This window comes from Oncorhynchus masou, chromosome 28 (assembly GCF_036934945.1).
Source record: "Oncorhynchus masou masou isolate Uvic2021 chromosome 28, UVic_Omas_1.1, whole genome shotgun sequence".
In the NCBI taxonomy this organism is placed as follows: Eukaryota; Metazoa; Chordata; class Actinopteri; order Salmoniformes; family Salmonidae; genus Oncorhynchus; species Oncorhynchus masou.
In genome coordinates, this window is record NC_088239.1 from 80,049,984 (window position 1) to 80,066,030 (window position 16,047).

At 41.4% G+C, this 16,047-nt stretch overlaps 1 protein-coding gene across 1 annotated transcript; it reads right to left on the minus strand.

Annotated features, from left to right (window-relative positions):
* Positions 1 to 1,776: 1,776 nt before the first annotated feature.
* Positions 1,777 to 6,712, minus strand: LOC135518384 (GTP-binding protein Di-Ras2). The gene is made up of 2 exons (XM_064943547.1): positions 6,492 to 6,712; positions 1,777 to 5,142 (listed from the first exon to the last, which is right to left on the minus strand). Exon 2 carries the CDS (start codon positions 5,120 to 5,122, stop codon positions 4,526 to 4,528), a length of 597 nt encoding a protein of 198 aa, XP_064799619.1. The 5' UTR covers positions 5,123 to 5,142; positions 6,492 to 6,712; the 3' UTR covers positions 1,777 to 4,525.
* Between the last annotated feature and the right edge of the window lie 9,335 nt (positions 6,713 to 16,047).

The window sequence follows — 16,047 nt, forward strand, 5'->3', positions numbered from 1 at the left end:
ACACACACACACACACACACACACACACACACATACACAAACTAAATTGTACAGCTAACCTTGTGGGGACACACAATTCAGTCCGATTCAAAATTCTATTTTCCCCAACCCCTAACCCTAACCCGTACTCTTACCCTAACCATAACCCTAACCTTAACCCAAAAACCTAACCTTAACCCTAACCCTAACCCTAGCTCCTAACCCTAAAATGAACCCTAGCTCCTAACCACTAGCTCCTAACAACCAAACCTTAATGTAATTCCAACCCTAACATTAATTCTAACCTTAACCTTAAACCCCCTAGAAATACCATTTGACCTCTTGGGGACTAATAAAATTCCCCCAGTTGGTCAAATTGTGGTTTGTTTACTATTCTTGTGGTGACTTCTGGTCCCAAGAATAGTTAAACATGTCCACACACACACACACACACACACACACACACACACACACACACACACACACACACACACACACACACACACACACACACACACACACACACACACACAAACGCACACACACACACACAATCCAACCAAACCATGGCAATACTGCAGCTGTTCCTGCTGCCTGCTCCCTTTAGTGTCTTTTGCTCTCCTCCTGTTCCCAGGGCTAAATGCAGTACGGTAATTAACTGCCTCTTTCAATTGGGGACACGCAGGAAAATGGCTAGCTGGTCATCATCTGACCGCTGGTAACATGGTTTGGGAGAGCGGTAAGAAGTATGGAGATATCTCCACAAGGTTCAAGGTCCATATTCATAAAGCATCTGGGGCGCAGGGTAGCCTAGTGGTTAGAGCGTTGGGCTAGTAATCGGAAGGTTGCGAGCTGACAAGGTACAAATCTGTCGTTCTGCCCCTGAACAGGCAGTTAACCCACTGTTCCTAGGCCGTCATTGAAAATAAGAATTTGTTCTTAACTGACTTGCCTAGTTAAATAAAGGTTAAATAAATCTCAGAGGATGAGTGTTGATCTAGAATCAGTGTTTGGCCTTTGATATCATAATGAATAAGATTTATATGGACATGGGATGACATGGCCCAGAGATTAGCACTTTGTACTCTGAGATGCTGGTAGTTTGAGAACAGTATGATAAACTTTGAGAACAGCATGATGAACTCAAATCTAAGTCAACAGTAGAGCTTTTCCCAAGTGAGGTCAGGTAAAAATAAAAATAAAACTGAGGGAGTGATATTCAAAGGTTGCACTTTACAGAGAGCGACAGAAAGCTTCTATTACTTAAAAGGACGGCAGGTAGCCTAGTGGTTAGAGCAGACTCGTAACCGAATGGTTACAATATTGAATCCTTGAGCTGAAAAGGTAAAAATCTGTCTTTCTGCCCCTGAACAAGGCAGTTAACCCACTGTTCCTAGGCTGCCATTGAAAATAAGAAATTGTTCTGAACTGACTTGCCTAGTGAAATAAAGGTAAACATTTTAAAAAGAATGTCCCTATCAAGTTGCTTTGATAGATACTGTATTGTCTAGGTCAGTTCATGTTTCACGGAATCAGTGATTAATAATGGTATTTCAGTGCCTCTTGCCCCAGTTTAAATAAAACATTTTTTACATATTATCCTATTTTATTGACTTAGTCTGCCTGTAAGCTGTAGAATATTGGCACTAGCAATGAACATTTGCTTCCATGAGATTGAGGTCAATGGTGTAGTATTCCAATAGCGTAGCGTTCATACTCATGCATGAAACATTCATTTTCATATCAAGTCAAAAAACATGTACAAAAATAGGGTTTAATAAAAGGACAAGTGCCGTGTTAAATGCATAATTTCCTTTATTCTTGTGACTCAATATATACAATTAAATATAAACATGTAGGCACACATGATGTCTATACAGGCATTTGATTAAAACAGTGTTAAGTATGAAATTCAATAATTCTGGCTTTGAAGTCGACTGAAAATAGGCTTGAATTCTTGTAGCATTGGTCTTGAAGCACTTTCCTAACGCACGTAACACTTTCCTAACCCACGTAACACTTTCCTAACCCACGTTACACTTTCCTAACCCACGTAACACTTTCCTAACCCACGTTACACTTTCCTAACCCACGTTACACTTTCCTAACCCACGTAACACTTTCCTAACCCACGTAACACTTTCCTAACCCACGTTACACTTTCCTAACCCACGTTACACTTTCCTAACCCACGTAACACTTTCCTAACCCACGTTACACTTTCCTAACCCACGTTACACTTTCCTAACCCACGTTACACTTTCCTAACCCACGTTACACTTCCCTAACCCACGTAACACTTTCCTAACCCACGTAACACTTTCCTAACCCACGTAACACTTTCCTAACCCATGTAACACTTTCCTAACCCACGTTACACTTTCCTAACCCACGTTACACTTTCCTAACCCACGTTACACTTCACTAATGATGTTTTACTGTACTCCAGATGATCCACTTAATTTATGTAAGGAAGGTATTTGAACTGTCATCCTCTAGTTACTTTGGATGACCCTATTTGCATAAACCTATCTAACTCGATTTAACAACATTATTGACTTGTCCAATATCTTAGTTTCTCTACTCACTTGCTCTGTATACAAAGCTAGCCAGTGGCAGCAATACAAGCTAACTATGAACCCAGAACGCACTGCTTATAGTAACACCCCGCCGTACTGAAAATATCTACACACATGCCATTCCTTTCATTTCAATTGTCTGCCAAGGTTTTAACAATAAATATAATGTAAAATACACAGTTACATATTGAGTATGATTCTCCAAAATAAAATGGATGAAACAGATATATGTTCAATGTGTACATACGTGACACAGGTCTACTGAAATGGATAAAGTCAGCTAGACACATTTGCTTTCCGTGTGAGGGATATTTTAATATGTTTAACTCTCATTCTGTCTTTATCATAACACACTGATAAATACCACAACTGCCAGTATATAGTGTTATATGTTTGCTCTGCCATTTTGTGACAGTACCTTATTTTGAAAAAGATAAGACAAGTTGTCGACACAGACATGTTATGTTTACACTTCATGTTTTCTAGGAGCAATGAAATTTTGATTAGTTGAAAAATTGAATCTATGCTTATTTCCTATTTTAAATTGTCTTCCTCCAATTTATGGTAATATATCATTCCTATTATAAAAATGTAATAAGAAAAACCTTAAGCTATGTTGACACAAGACATACACATTTGCATATAATGCATGATGATGGTAATAAATATGGTGGTGACAAGGAAATAAATTTAATGGCAACCCAATACCTCCAAAGGAAGTGACATCACAAATCACACAGTTTATCTACGTAATATTGCTGTGAAGCTCCTATCTCCCTCTGCCATTGCCCCTGATAGAAGTCTATCGAAAACATCTCAAATGATAACTAACAATGTATATCAATTCGACTGCAACGCAATCTACAACTATGATCTATGATAAAAACTAGTCTCAATACTAAGGAATAGTCTTAGCTAAACAATCTTAAAAGGTTTATAGTGCCTTTTTCCATTGTAGTTAATTGTAGTTCTCCTTGTCAAATGGACTATAACACTATAAATATTGGTAAAACATATATTTCTAAATGCACGTCACACCACCATCAATGGTACAGATCTGACCATAAATCCATGTATGTATAACTTCTCTTGGGGATATTGGGGATACATTGGCCATAACTTCAAACAGTATAAATAGAAAATATAACCTTCACAAAAAAAAATACTAAACTATAAAAATAGAAATAAAAAAACAATAGAGTAAAACATTTGTATTTTGTGTAAGTACCTAACAGACAGCCTGACAGGTTGACTTAACTGCCACGTCCGCTCCTAAGAGTACTGCTCCTGTATAGCAATAATCTAGGGAGCAAAATATGAGTTGGATTCCATTCTAAAACATACTTTTCCTGGTCACCATTTTACTCCTTGGCTTCTGTCAATGTTTTTGCAGACATAAAAATCTAGTGGTTTCTAAAATGTCAGCTATGGGATCCATGCATCTCTCGGACTGCCTCTGTTTAGCTCAGCTCTGTCTGTCTCTGGGGTTTTCTGAGGTTAGGGATCTCTGGGGGCTAGGGGAAGGTTGCCAAGCACTGGTGATGATTAGTGTTGAGACCTCGAACGGGTGTAATTCTACAGTAGGTTCAATTAAAGAATCCTCTTGGTTGCAAACTTGGAATAAGTATGATTTCATTCAAAGCGTCTCTTTGTGTATGTGGCTGAAAAGGAGAAATCTTCTTCACGGGGCCTCTTCCGCTCTGTTTGATTGGCTGTTGGATGTGACAATGAGTCAGGCTGAATAAATCTTAGTGTAGTAGGCATACCCTTGTTCCACTCTTTCTGTTGGATGTAAACTTCCAGGTATGTTAGCTTGTCTGCAGGAGTTTGTCTTACGATGCACAGTCTGCCCCATGGCAAGAGTCCGAACCCCCTCCAAACCTTGTTTCTCCCTCGCTCCTTGCCCTTCGTCCCTTTGAGATTTTTCGGGTCTCCTGCACTTCCACCTCCTTCTCCTTAAGTCCACGTCACATGACCACACACTTGCCCTTGAGCTTCTCGGCGCGTTTCTGCTGCTTCGATTTGCCGTCGATCTGGAGGCTGACAGTCCTGCGTTTCTCCAGGTTGAGCAGCTCCTGGAAGAGCTCCTTGACGTTGTGGTTGGTCTTGGCCGACGTCTCCATGAAGGCACACTTCCACTTCTTGGACGTGGCGTCGCCATCCGTGGTCTCCACCTCGCGCGCCGACGTCTCGTCGCACTTGTTGCCCACCAGCATGATGGGACAAGTCTCCACTTCGCCCTTGATCTGACACACCTGCTCATAGATGGGCTTGAGCTCCTCCAGAGACTGACGGCTGGTGACAGAGTAGACCAGGATGAAGGCGTGGCCCTTGGAGATGGACAGACGCTGCATGGCGGGGAACTGGTGGCTGCCTGTGGTGTCTGTGATCTGGAGCGTGCAGATGCTCTTGTCGCAGCTAATCACCTGTCTGTATGTGTCCTCCACGGTGGGGATGTAGCTGTCGCGGAAGGTCCCCTTGACGAAGCGGAGAACCAGGGAGCTCTTCCCCACACCTCCGGCGCCGAACACCACCACGCGATAGTCGTTGCTCTGCTCCGGCATGATGACTGTTTATCTTGGATCTGTATGGGAGCAGGCAGGGAGACAACAATTGGCTACCTCTTGTTTAAAAAAATAATACTCTCTTGATTGATTAAAAAATATTTGCATTTCTTACAGTGCTTGGTATTAGTTGTACACCATTAATTCTTCCTTTTAGAATTGAAAAAGTGATTTAGTACGATGCACCTGAATGGGCATTATTTTAACAATGCACCAGAGATAGGCTGGCACTCCATCAAAAGCAGCAAAATAGGGCCAGTTTGTTGCAGTATTTTTTGTTTATTTTTTTTACATCATGATAGGGTCTCTTGGACATTTTTGTAAATCTTACTCCAAGTCCTCAAACCCTCTTAGAAAAATGGTACTATCTAGAACTTAAAAGGGTTCTTTGGCTGTCCCAATAGGAGAACCCTTTGGAAAAAAAACGTTGGTTCCATGTAACCCTGTCCAAGGAGAGGTCTACACGGAACCAAAAAGGGTTCCACTTGGAAGCAAAAAGGGTTCTCCAATTTTTTTCTATCAGTGTACAGACTACTGCACCGCTTCAATTCAGGAAGGATGAGGAAGATGGTCCTGTGAGAAAATATGTAGACCCGCATGTGCCGACCCGCAGGTGTTCCGATTTTTGAGCCCATCAATTCTACCCATACCCGTAACGGTTTTAGATTCCCTGCAAAAATGACCCAAGTGTTAAATGCTAACTCAGCATTCCCATTGGATCAAAGAGAGGGAAGTCAATGACTATGCAAGACCACCACAGGAAGGAAAAACGGAAATCATTACTGTCATTATAGTCTCAAAAGCCTTTGGCTTTAATTTATTTCACTACATAAAAGTGTTTGTAGCGTCATTGAGAGTAATATCTGCTAATGTCGTTCTTTATAGCCTACAAAATTATAAGGTCAGGAGTAGTCCATGTCAGTGACTGGTTGACATAGCATCTACATCTTGAACCATACCCGTGCTTAAGGTGAGTGTTATGGTGTTCCTTTTAATATCTGAATAAATAACTAGATACTACTTTTGAGCGGACTATTTTAATCTGCATGGCTTTTAACGAGAACTGCTTGGTTCAGAGTAGACGTCTATAAATTCCATCCCTTTCGCGTTCAATTGAGAAGGCAAGGAGCCGCTGACGTGCCAAAGATGCAGGCTGGATGCAGGCAATTAGATGCGGTCAAAAACTACCGCATAGTGGGAACAATGGGCTATACACCGCCCACCATCCGTATCCCCTCTTTTGTACCAATGTTATTTTATCGAAAATAATTAGATTAAGACAGGAAAAACAATAGATAGCCTATAGACACGCGGATGTCAATGCGTGCCTGCATAAAGATTACATACTAATTTGGCACAGAATACTCACATATCAACACAAACGATGAAAAGATGAACCTTTAGACTGTTGATCTCATGTTGTATCGAACGGATTGAAATATCAGATAGTGCATGTCGTTTCGTCCGCATTGAGGTCTGCCTCTAAAAATCCATCTGTGTGGACTCGGGTATTTAATGCGCAGCTTGCAGGAGAGGAGATTTGAGTCTCTGTAGATTTTGCTCTTCGTGACGTAGGGTGGAACATCGCTGCTTTGCTGCTCCGCCTGCTGCAACAGTCAAACCCCTCCAAGAAACCCCGCAGCGTGGGCAGCCTTGTGAATCATGGATCCATAACATCAACATCTATTCCATACAGACACGTGTTTTTTAAACACATTTATTACTGAACAGTTGATCATCCACAAATTGGCTGCTCAGCCTAGGTTAGTCTATAGGTGCCTGGGCAGTAGGACATTATTACAGTATATTGTAAAATGTACTATTAAAATTATAAATTGAGTCATTGAATCTTCTGATTAAATATAGCAAACTAGGCTGTTGCATTATTAACATATAACTTGAATCCACTCAATTATACATTACTGTTCTTAATTTCTCGTATAGAAAACAGGTAGTACACAACATTATATGCCGACTGCTTGTATTGCTACAGGCACATATTAGGCTACTTAATAGTTTTTAAAAAAAAAAAAAATTGCAGCCTTGCTCTGTATCAGTGTACATTGTCTACAGGGCCAGGCAAAAGCAACATAAGCAGCCACTTAGGGCACCCTGCCACTAGCGGGCCCTCAATAATTTTTGGGGAAGTCGGCATCTCAACTTACTATGTAAATGTGGTTTTGTGCAATTTTTCTCTTCTAATGTCAGTTGACATGGCTAATTGTCAGCTATCTAAACTTGTAGTAATCATATCCGAATACCAATCGGGCACGTACGACACGTGCCCAGGGTCCCTGACCTCAATGGGGCCCACATTGATTTTGTTAGTCATTCTCACTCAGCTATCATATTAACATGGCAAAAGTCATGGCAAAATGTGCTGAATTGTAGGAATTTTGTTATAAAGGTCCCCACCAGAAGGCAAAGTAGCGGAATTTCTCATTAAGGTTCCACCTCCGAAAAATGACTTAGGCTGCTAATACATATTCACGAACTGTGGTTGGGAAGATTGTGGGGATTTCCATGTGGAGTGGAGAAATAACAACTAGTAGGGCACTAACAGCTGTCAGTGTAGCTAGCTACGTAGCATGCTAACCCTCCCCAGCTAGCTTATGTTATATGTTGTTGCTAGACAGTATTAAAAAGATTAGCCTACTGATTAGGCTACTGAATGGCTGGTTCTGGAGCTATATTTGTCAGATGTATTTATGGGAAAACTTTGCCACAGATGGATAGGGGAAACCAGTATATTTGACTTTGACATCTATTGTTATCTCCCAAATTTTTGTCATGTTCCATGGGGCTCCTTAGTGGTGCAAGGGGCATCACTACAGTCCCTGGTTCAAATCCAGGCTATATCACATCCGGCCGTGATTGGGAGTCCCATAGGGCGGCGCACAATTGGCCCAGTGTCGTCCGGGATAGGCTGTCAATGTAAATAAGAATTTGTTCCTAACTGACTTGCCTAGTTAAATAAAGGTTAAACAATACATTTCAGCTATGAAACTACCATAGGAAGATCAAGGGGAACCTCTGGTAATATGGATAACCGAACGGTTTGAACAAGATTCTACATTGTAATGGACACTACAGCAATGCCAAGTCAGCCTGTGCTCATGCCATGGTTCTCACAGCCAGGGGAAGTGAAAGAAAAGGCTACAATGACTTTGCTCATGATGTTTTATAAAATTGCTAAATGTCTCTCTCTGCCCCATGGCAAAATGTATAGAAATCCAGGAATTGAACTTTGATTTTTTTGATTTTCTGCTGTCAAGAGAGGCGCCACTAAAATGTTTTGCCACGAGATGGAGGGGCCCCCCAAACCAAATCTTGCTTTGGGTCCCCAAAAGGCTAGGGCCGGCCCTGATTGTTTACACTGTAGTGCTGGAGAGTGGTTGCCAGGTGCTTGCATATATAATGAGAGGAAGTGAAATAACAGGGGGACTGACATAGGCTTGCAATCCCAAATGGCACCCTATTCCTATTTAGTGCACTATGGGAATAGGGTGCCATTTGGGACATTCCCATAAAAATGCCAACATTGAAAAACTGTTTTGACTCTTGTACACTCTTAGAAAAAAAGGGTTCCAAAAGGTTATTCAGCTGTCCCCATTGGAGAATCATTTTTGCTTCCAGATAAACCCTTATTGGTTCGAGGTAGAACTCTTTTAGGTTCTATGTAGATCACACTGTGTAAAATGTTCTACATGAAACTCAAAAGGGTTCTACCTGCAACCGAAAAGGATTCTTCAAAGGGTTCTCCAAAGGGTTCTCCTATGGGCACAGCTGAAGAAGCCTTTTAGGTTCTAGACAGCGTCTTTTTTTCTAAGAGTGCACTTTTGTTGACACCTTGACTCGTGTTTTATTCAGTACTTCATCCACAACTTCTACATTTTCTAATCAGGGGATGTAAGCTTGTTGTGTTGTCAGGGGGTGATGGGAGTATGCATCACTATGGTTTGAATATTTGTACGGCTATTTATTTTGGGCTGAAAATACATGCAGTACAGTTTCAATTCCCTTTTTGTAGATTGATACACCCTATGAGATTCATTTTGTATCTGCAATTTCAAGGAATAATTTTGACACTAAAAACAGAATTCAGACAAGGTTTTTCTAAGTACTATTTCTCTCCAGAATAGTCAAATATGTGAGTAGAATATGAAGTGGCATAATGAATGCACTTATATTGTAATATATGAAAAGTGCTTAGCATATCAAGTTGTCATTATGCATTGTTACAATAGGAGTTCAGTTGTTTGAATCCATAGTAAAATGACAAATCAGAGTAAATAAAACCAAGTGAAACACACATCTTTATCCACATCCACCTTTGTCAGCTTTAGCTCATCCAATCAAAACCCCAAAAACCTGTAAGCCCTTGAAACCTATTTTAATTATTGTATAATGCATGGAAGGTTTGTTCAAGATTAGAAACGATATTGTTAACACTGATAAAGGCACACAGTGCAACATAATGTCATATCCCACAGTTCTATTGATTGTTTTACAAAGACAAACCAAACTGCACACTGTAGGTGCGCCAATTCTCAGGGCATGTTCATTAGGCACCAAACAGAAGAAAACAGACTAAAACAGAGAGGGACTACCAGACGTTTAGAAAATAAGAAACTCAACTTTTTTTCATTTACATTTACATTATTTTTATTTTTTTTATTTTTTTTGGGGGGGGTGGCGTATTCCGTTGTGTACCCTAATGAATACAAACCACCTCTCATCTGGAACAATGAACCGTCTTCTGCTGCTTTGCTGGCATTGGAGCCTGTATTGGGTTGTGTTAGTCTGTCCCGTTGGTTATAGGAGTTAAAGGAGGAAGAAATAAACATAGTGTTGAGATGGGGCTAAGGTAGAAGTTGCTCTTAATGTTACATAACAAATGCTTTGCTTCTGGGAGGTACTCCTGAGTCAAAAAGGCTCCCCGAATACTCTTTACATACATTTAATCCAGCATTTGACAGAGAGGGGCACACCTTCCCACGCCCATGAACAAAAGCTTATTGCAAAGGTTTGTTAGCCTAAAATAATGGATTGCGTGGTTAAATGAGGTAATATATGGAGTAGGATTTTTATTTAACCAGGCAAGTCAGTTAAGAACAAATTCTTATTTTCAATGTCGGCCTAGGAACAGTGGGTTAACTGCCTGCTCAGGGGCAGAAGACAGATTTTGTATCTTGTCAGCTCGGGGATTTGAACTTGCAACCTTTCGGTCACTAGTCCAATGCTCTAACCACTAGGCTACACTTCCACCCCGATGATATTAGGTTGTATATAAACCATACAGTTCAAATTTAAGCCAAATCTGAGGTAAAACAATTAGCAATTAAACTTCCATAGTGTACCTTTAACTACTGATACGTGGTCAGATTGTTTTCGTTCTCCTGCTGGTACAGATTAGGTTTGAAAGTACAGTAATCTGATCCTAGATCTAAGTGCATTTTATACCTAGTTTCAGATACATTAGCAATGAGAGGAAGAAATGTGCTTCCTGCACGTGTTTGAGTGACATCACTTCTGGAATTTGGAACATAAAAAAACTTGGTCAGTGCTCTCCTAAAATAGCTTTCAATAGCTTGCAGATGTGATAGTGTATGAGATGACACTGCCAATGCGATCTTAACCTGAAACAAAGAATCCCACTCTATACCTTGAAAATGTTTTGACAACGTTCTGTGGTAAATGTTACCATGCTAGGCTGAAATGTCAAAAGGTTGTGTAATATTTCAACATGTTCCTGTGCTCTTGTTTTTAGGTCTTTCTGTTTAAGTTCACCTCTCTCCCACATTTCACCAGATAAAAGTAATGCACTTTGAAATGAAGCTTAAATGTTTGTATTTTCTTATAGGTAAATCATGTTCAACATGTTACTGATAGTGCTGGACAAATGAAGGCCAACAACCAGGTATAGGACAAAATTGGACTATGATATCTGAGTGCTCGCTGAATCGTCTTGAGAACCGATATATTACTGCATGAAAAATAATGCATGTGACTCAGCTTTCCAATTCAGACCACAAACAGATGCTCTTGTGACACGTCACACCCTAACCAATCCTAATATTAGATCAATGTACAGTAAGTATATTATTGTATCGCCCCCACAGTATATTCATTGGTTGAAGCGCAATGTTAAATTTGAATCTCCCTATAATCATATCTAAGCAAATATGACACCAATGTCTATTTCAAAATGTGCAAATCCACTTGAAGGTACACAACACACTCCCCACCTCTCATCATCAGCCATCTGGCCGTTACCGAGAACCACATACTGGATTTTTTACAGGGTCCTTGGCATTAGGAAAAAAGAACGTTTCTTGCCCCTGCCTATCTCAATATCTAGACGTCGGATAAGAACGAGACTAAATCAAATGAAATCACAAATACAACAGGACCTTACAGTGAAATGCTACTTACAAGCCCTTAACCGACAACACAGTTTTACAGCGTCCATAATTTGGCAATTAGACTTGCCACCTTTCGGACTGAATACGTTTTTTTTTTTATTGAACAGTTTTGATTAAATGTATAATTCATTGCTCTCACATGCTAATTTCTGGCCATTAAGAAAGAACAGTGTGCTACCTTTTGGTAGCAGTTTTGACTATGCTAACATAGTTGTGCAGCTAGCTAACCGCAGTCAAATCAAATCAAATTGTATTGGTCAAATACACTTGGTTAGCAGATGTTAATGCGAGTGTAGCGAAATGCTTGTGCTCCTACTTCCGACAGTGCAGTAATATCTAACAAGTAATCTAACAAATTCACAACGACTACCTAATACACACAAATGTAAAGGGATGAATAAGAATATGTACATATAAATATATGGATGAGCGATGGCCATGCGGCATAGGCAAGATGCAGTAGATGGTATAGAGTACAGTATATACATATGAGATGACTAATGTAGGATGTGTTATGGCGTTATATAAAGTGACTAGTGAAACCTTTTTTATTAAATCCATTTATTAAATGTATTAAAGTGGCCAGTGATTTGAGTCTGTATTTTGGCAGCAGCCACTCTGTTAGTGGTTGCTGTTTAACAGTCTGATGACCTTGAGATAGAAGCTGTTTTTCAGTCTCTCTGTCCCAGCTTTGAAGCACCTGTACTGACCTCGCCTTCTGGATGATAACGGGGTGAACAGGCAGTGGCTCGGATGGTTGTTGTCCTTGATCTTTTTGGCCTTCCTGTGACATTGGAGGCTGTAGGCATTTGGATTGTTTATCCGACTGGATTAAAAACAAATATATTATGTCCCCCCACATCTAAAATCAAAGTTGTGTCCCTGAGCCATACACTAGTCAACCTGGTTTGCTTAGCAATGTAGCTAGGTAATGTTACAGCCCTTATCTTATGCATTGATTCAGTACGCTCCCTCCTCTGTCAATGCAATTTTCTCATTGTCATTATAATCTCAATGTGCGTTGACTGATCAACACAGGGTCAAGTTACTTTTGAATGAATTTCCCGAAGACCTAAAGTCAACATCCAGGTAAAAAGCAGCACACCACCACGTGATGCTTGCGTCACCTTTGTGCGGTCAAAAGAAAATGCAATGCTTGCTAACTTTTCAACACAGTCACATTGTTTAAGACTATTTTTTTTTACCAAGAGAAATAAACATTCAATCAGTACTGAGTGAATGAACAACAACAAAAGCTTCCTGTAATCACCCCAGACTGTCTATTTAAATAGAGTGTGAAGATAATGCATTCATGACCGGGTTTCTAGCGTAAGCGTTAATGTCACCGCCATGGAATCTGGAGGTCCTTGGTTCACTTCTAAGAGATTCTACTGCATGAAGTCCTCCTAGATAGCTAGCTAGCACACAGTATCCTTTGCTCCCACCGACCGAACACCTGCGCTCACGGTTGTTTTTAACAGAACTCAAATCAAATCAAATGTTATTTGTCACATGCGCCGAATACAACAGGTGTAGAGCTTACAGTGAAATGCTTACTTAGCCCTTAACCAACAATGCAGTTCAAGATATAGAGTTGATAAAATATTTACTAAATAAACTAAAGTAAAAAAAATAATTAATCAATCAAAAAGTAACACAATAAATGTACATAACAATAACAAGACTCTATACAGGGTGTATTGGCACTGAGTCAATGTACAAGGTGTTCCAGCTAAAGAGTCAATATACAGGGGTACAGTTACAGAGTCAATATACAGGGGTACCGGTACAGAGTCAATATACAGGGGGTACCGGTACAGAGTCAATATACAGGGGTACCGGTACAGAGTCAATATACAGGGGTACCGGTACAGAGTCAATATACAGGGGGTACTGGTACAGAGTCAATATACAGGGGTACCGGTACAGAGTCAATATACAGGGGGTACTGGTACAGAGTCAATATACAGGGGGTACCGGTACAGAGTCAATATACAGGGGGTACTGGTACAGAGTCAATATACAGGGGTACCGGTACAGAGTCAATATACAGGGGTACCGGTACAGAGTCAATATACAGGGGTACCGGTACAGAGTCAATATACAGGGGTAATGGTACAGAGTCAATATACAGGGGTACCGGTACAGAGTCAATATACAGGGGGTACCGGTACAGAGTAAATATACAGGGGTACCGGTACAGAGTCAATATACAGGCGTACAGGTACCGAGTCAATATACAGGGGTACAGGTACAGAGTCAATATACAGGGGTACAGGTACAGAGTCAATATACAGGGGTACAGGTACAGAGTCAATATACAGGGGTACCGGTACAGAGTCAATATACAGGTACCGAGTCAATATACAGGGGTACAGGTACAGAGTCAATATACAGGGGTACAGGTACCGAGTCAATATACAGGGGTTCCAGCTAAAGAGTCAATATACAGGGGTACCGGTACAGAGTCAATATACAGGGGGTACCGGTACAGAGTCAATATACAGGGGGTACTGGTACAGAGTCAATATACAGGGGTACAGGTACAATATACAGGGGGTACTGGTACAGAGTCAATATACAGGGGTACAGGTACAATATACAGGGGGTACTGGTACAGAGTCAATATACAGGGGTACAGGTACAATATACAGGGGTTCCAGCTAAAGAGTCAATATACAGAGTCAATATTCACCTTTATTTAACTAGGCAAGTCAGTTAAGAACAAATTCTTAATTTCAATGACGGCCTAGGAACAGGGGTTAACTGCCTGTTCAGGGGCAGAACGACAGATTTTGTACCTTGTCAGCTCGGGGATTTGAACTTGCAACCTTTCGGTTACTAGTCCAATGCTCGAACCACTAGGCTACCCTGCCGCCCCATATACAGGGGTACTGGTACAGAGTCAATATACAGGGATACAGGTACCGAGTTAATGTGGAGGCTATATACAGAGGGTACCAATACAGAGTCAATATACAGGGGGTACCGGTACAGAGTCAATATACAGGGGTACAGGTACCAAGTTAATGTGGAGGCTATATACAGAGGGTACCGATACCAAGGCGCAGGGTGAAAGAAAGACTGCGAAGCCCCAATCAAAGACTGGGGATGAAAGCAAAAAGCCCCAATCAAGCGGCAAAACTCCCTCCAAAATTGAGACGTGAACTGCGGAGAGTCAATATACAGGGGGTTCCAGTACAGAGTCAATATATAGGGGGTACCGGTACAGAGTCAATGTGGAGGCTATATACAGGGGGTACCGGTACAGAGTCAATATACAGGGGTACAGGTACAGAGTCAATATACAGGGGGTACTGGTACAGAGTCAATATATAGGGGGTACCGATACAGAGTCAATATACAGGGGGTTCCAGTACAGAGTCAATATATAGGGGGTACCGATACAGAGTCAATATACAGGGGGTTCCAGTACAGAGTCAATATATAGGGGGTACCGGTACAGAGTCAATGTGGAGGCTATATACAGGGGGTACCGGTACAGAGTCAATGTGGAGGCTATATACAGGGGGTACCGGTACAGAGTCAATGTGGAGGTTATATACAGGGGGTACCGGTACAGAGTCAATGTGGAGGCTATATACAGGGGGTACCGGTACAGAGTCAATGTGGAGGCTATATACAGGGGGTACCGGTACAGAGTCAATGTGGAGTAGAAAGACAGCTGGAGGTCCCGAAAGGAAGAACCCGGTATTCAAAGTGCCCTAACGAAAACCTATACAGGGGGTACCGGTACAAAGTCAATGTGGAGGCTATATACAGGGGGTACCGGTACAGAGTCAATGTGGAGGCTATATACAGGGGTACCGGTACAGAGTCAATGTGGAGGCTATATACAGGGGGTACCAGTACTGAGTCAATGTGGAGGCTATATACAGGGGGTACCGGTACAGAGTCAATGTGGAGGCTATATACAGGGGGTACCGGTACAGAGTCAATGTGGAGGCTATATACAGGGGGTACCGGTACAGAGTCAATGTGGAGGCTATATACAGGGGGTACCGGTACAAAGTCAATGTGGAGGCTATATACAGGGGGTACCGGTACAGAGTCAATGTGGAGGCTATATACAGGGGTACCGGTACAGAGTCAATGTGGAGGCTATATACAGGGGTACCAGTACTGAGTCAATGTGGAGGCTATATACAGGGGTACCGGTACAGAGTCAATGTGGAGGCTATATACAGGGGTACCGGTACAGAGTCAATGCGGAGGCTATATACTCGGAAACCCTGGAAGTGGGCGGTGGATCGAGGTGGAGTTGGTGAGGGGAGACTACCGGTACTGAGTCAATGTAGAGGTTATACACAGGGGGTACATGTACATAGTCAATGCAATGTGGAGGATAAATACAGGGGGTACATGTACCGAGTCAAGCTGCGATAGTGGAGGTAATTTGTAAAGTAACTATGTATAGATAATAAACAGTGAGTAGCAGCATTGTAAAAACAAAGGGGAGGGGGGGGGTGTCAATGTACA

Bases quoted from the DNA above. Each gene is read 5' to 3' on its own strand.
- LOC135518384 (XM_064943547.1), bottom strand. From the start codon at position 5,122: ATGCCGGAGCAGAGCAACGACTATCGCGTGGTGGTGTTCGGCGCCGGA.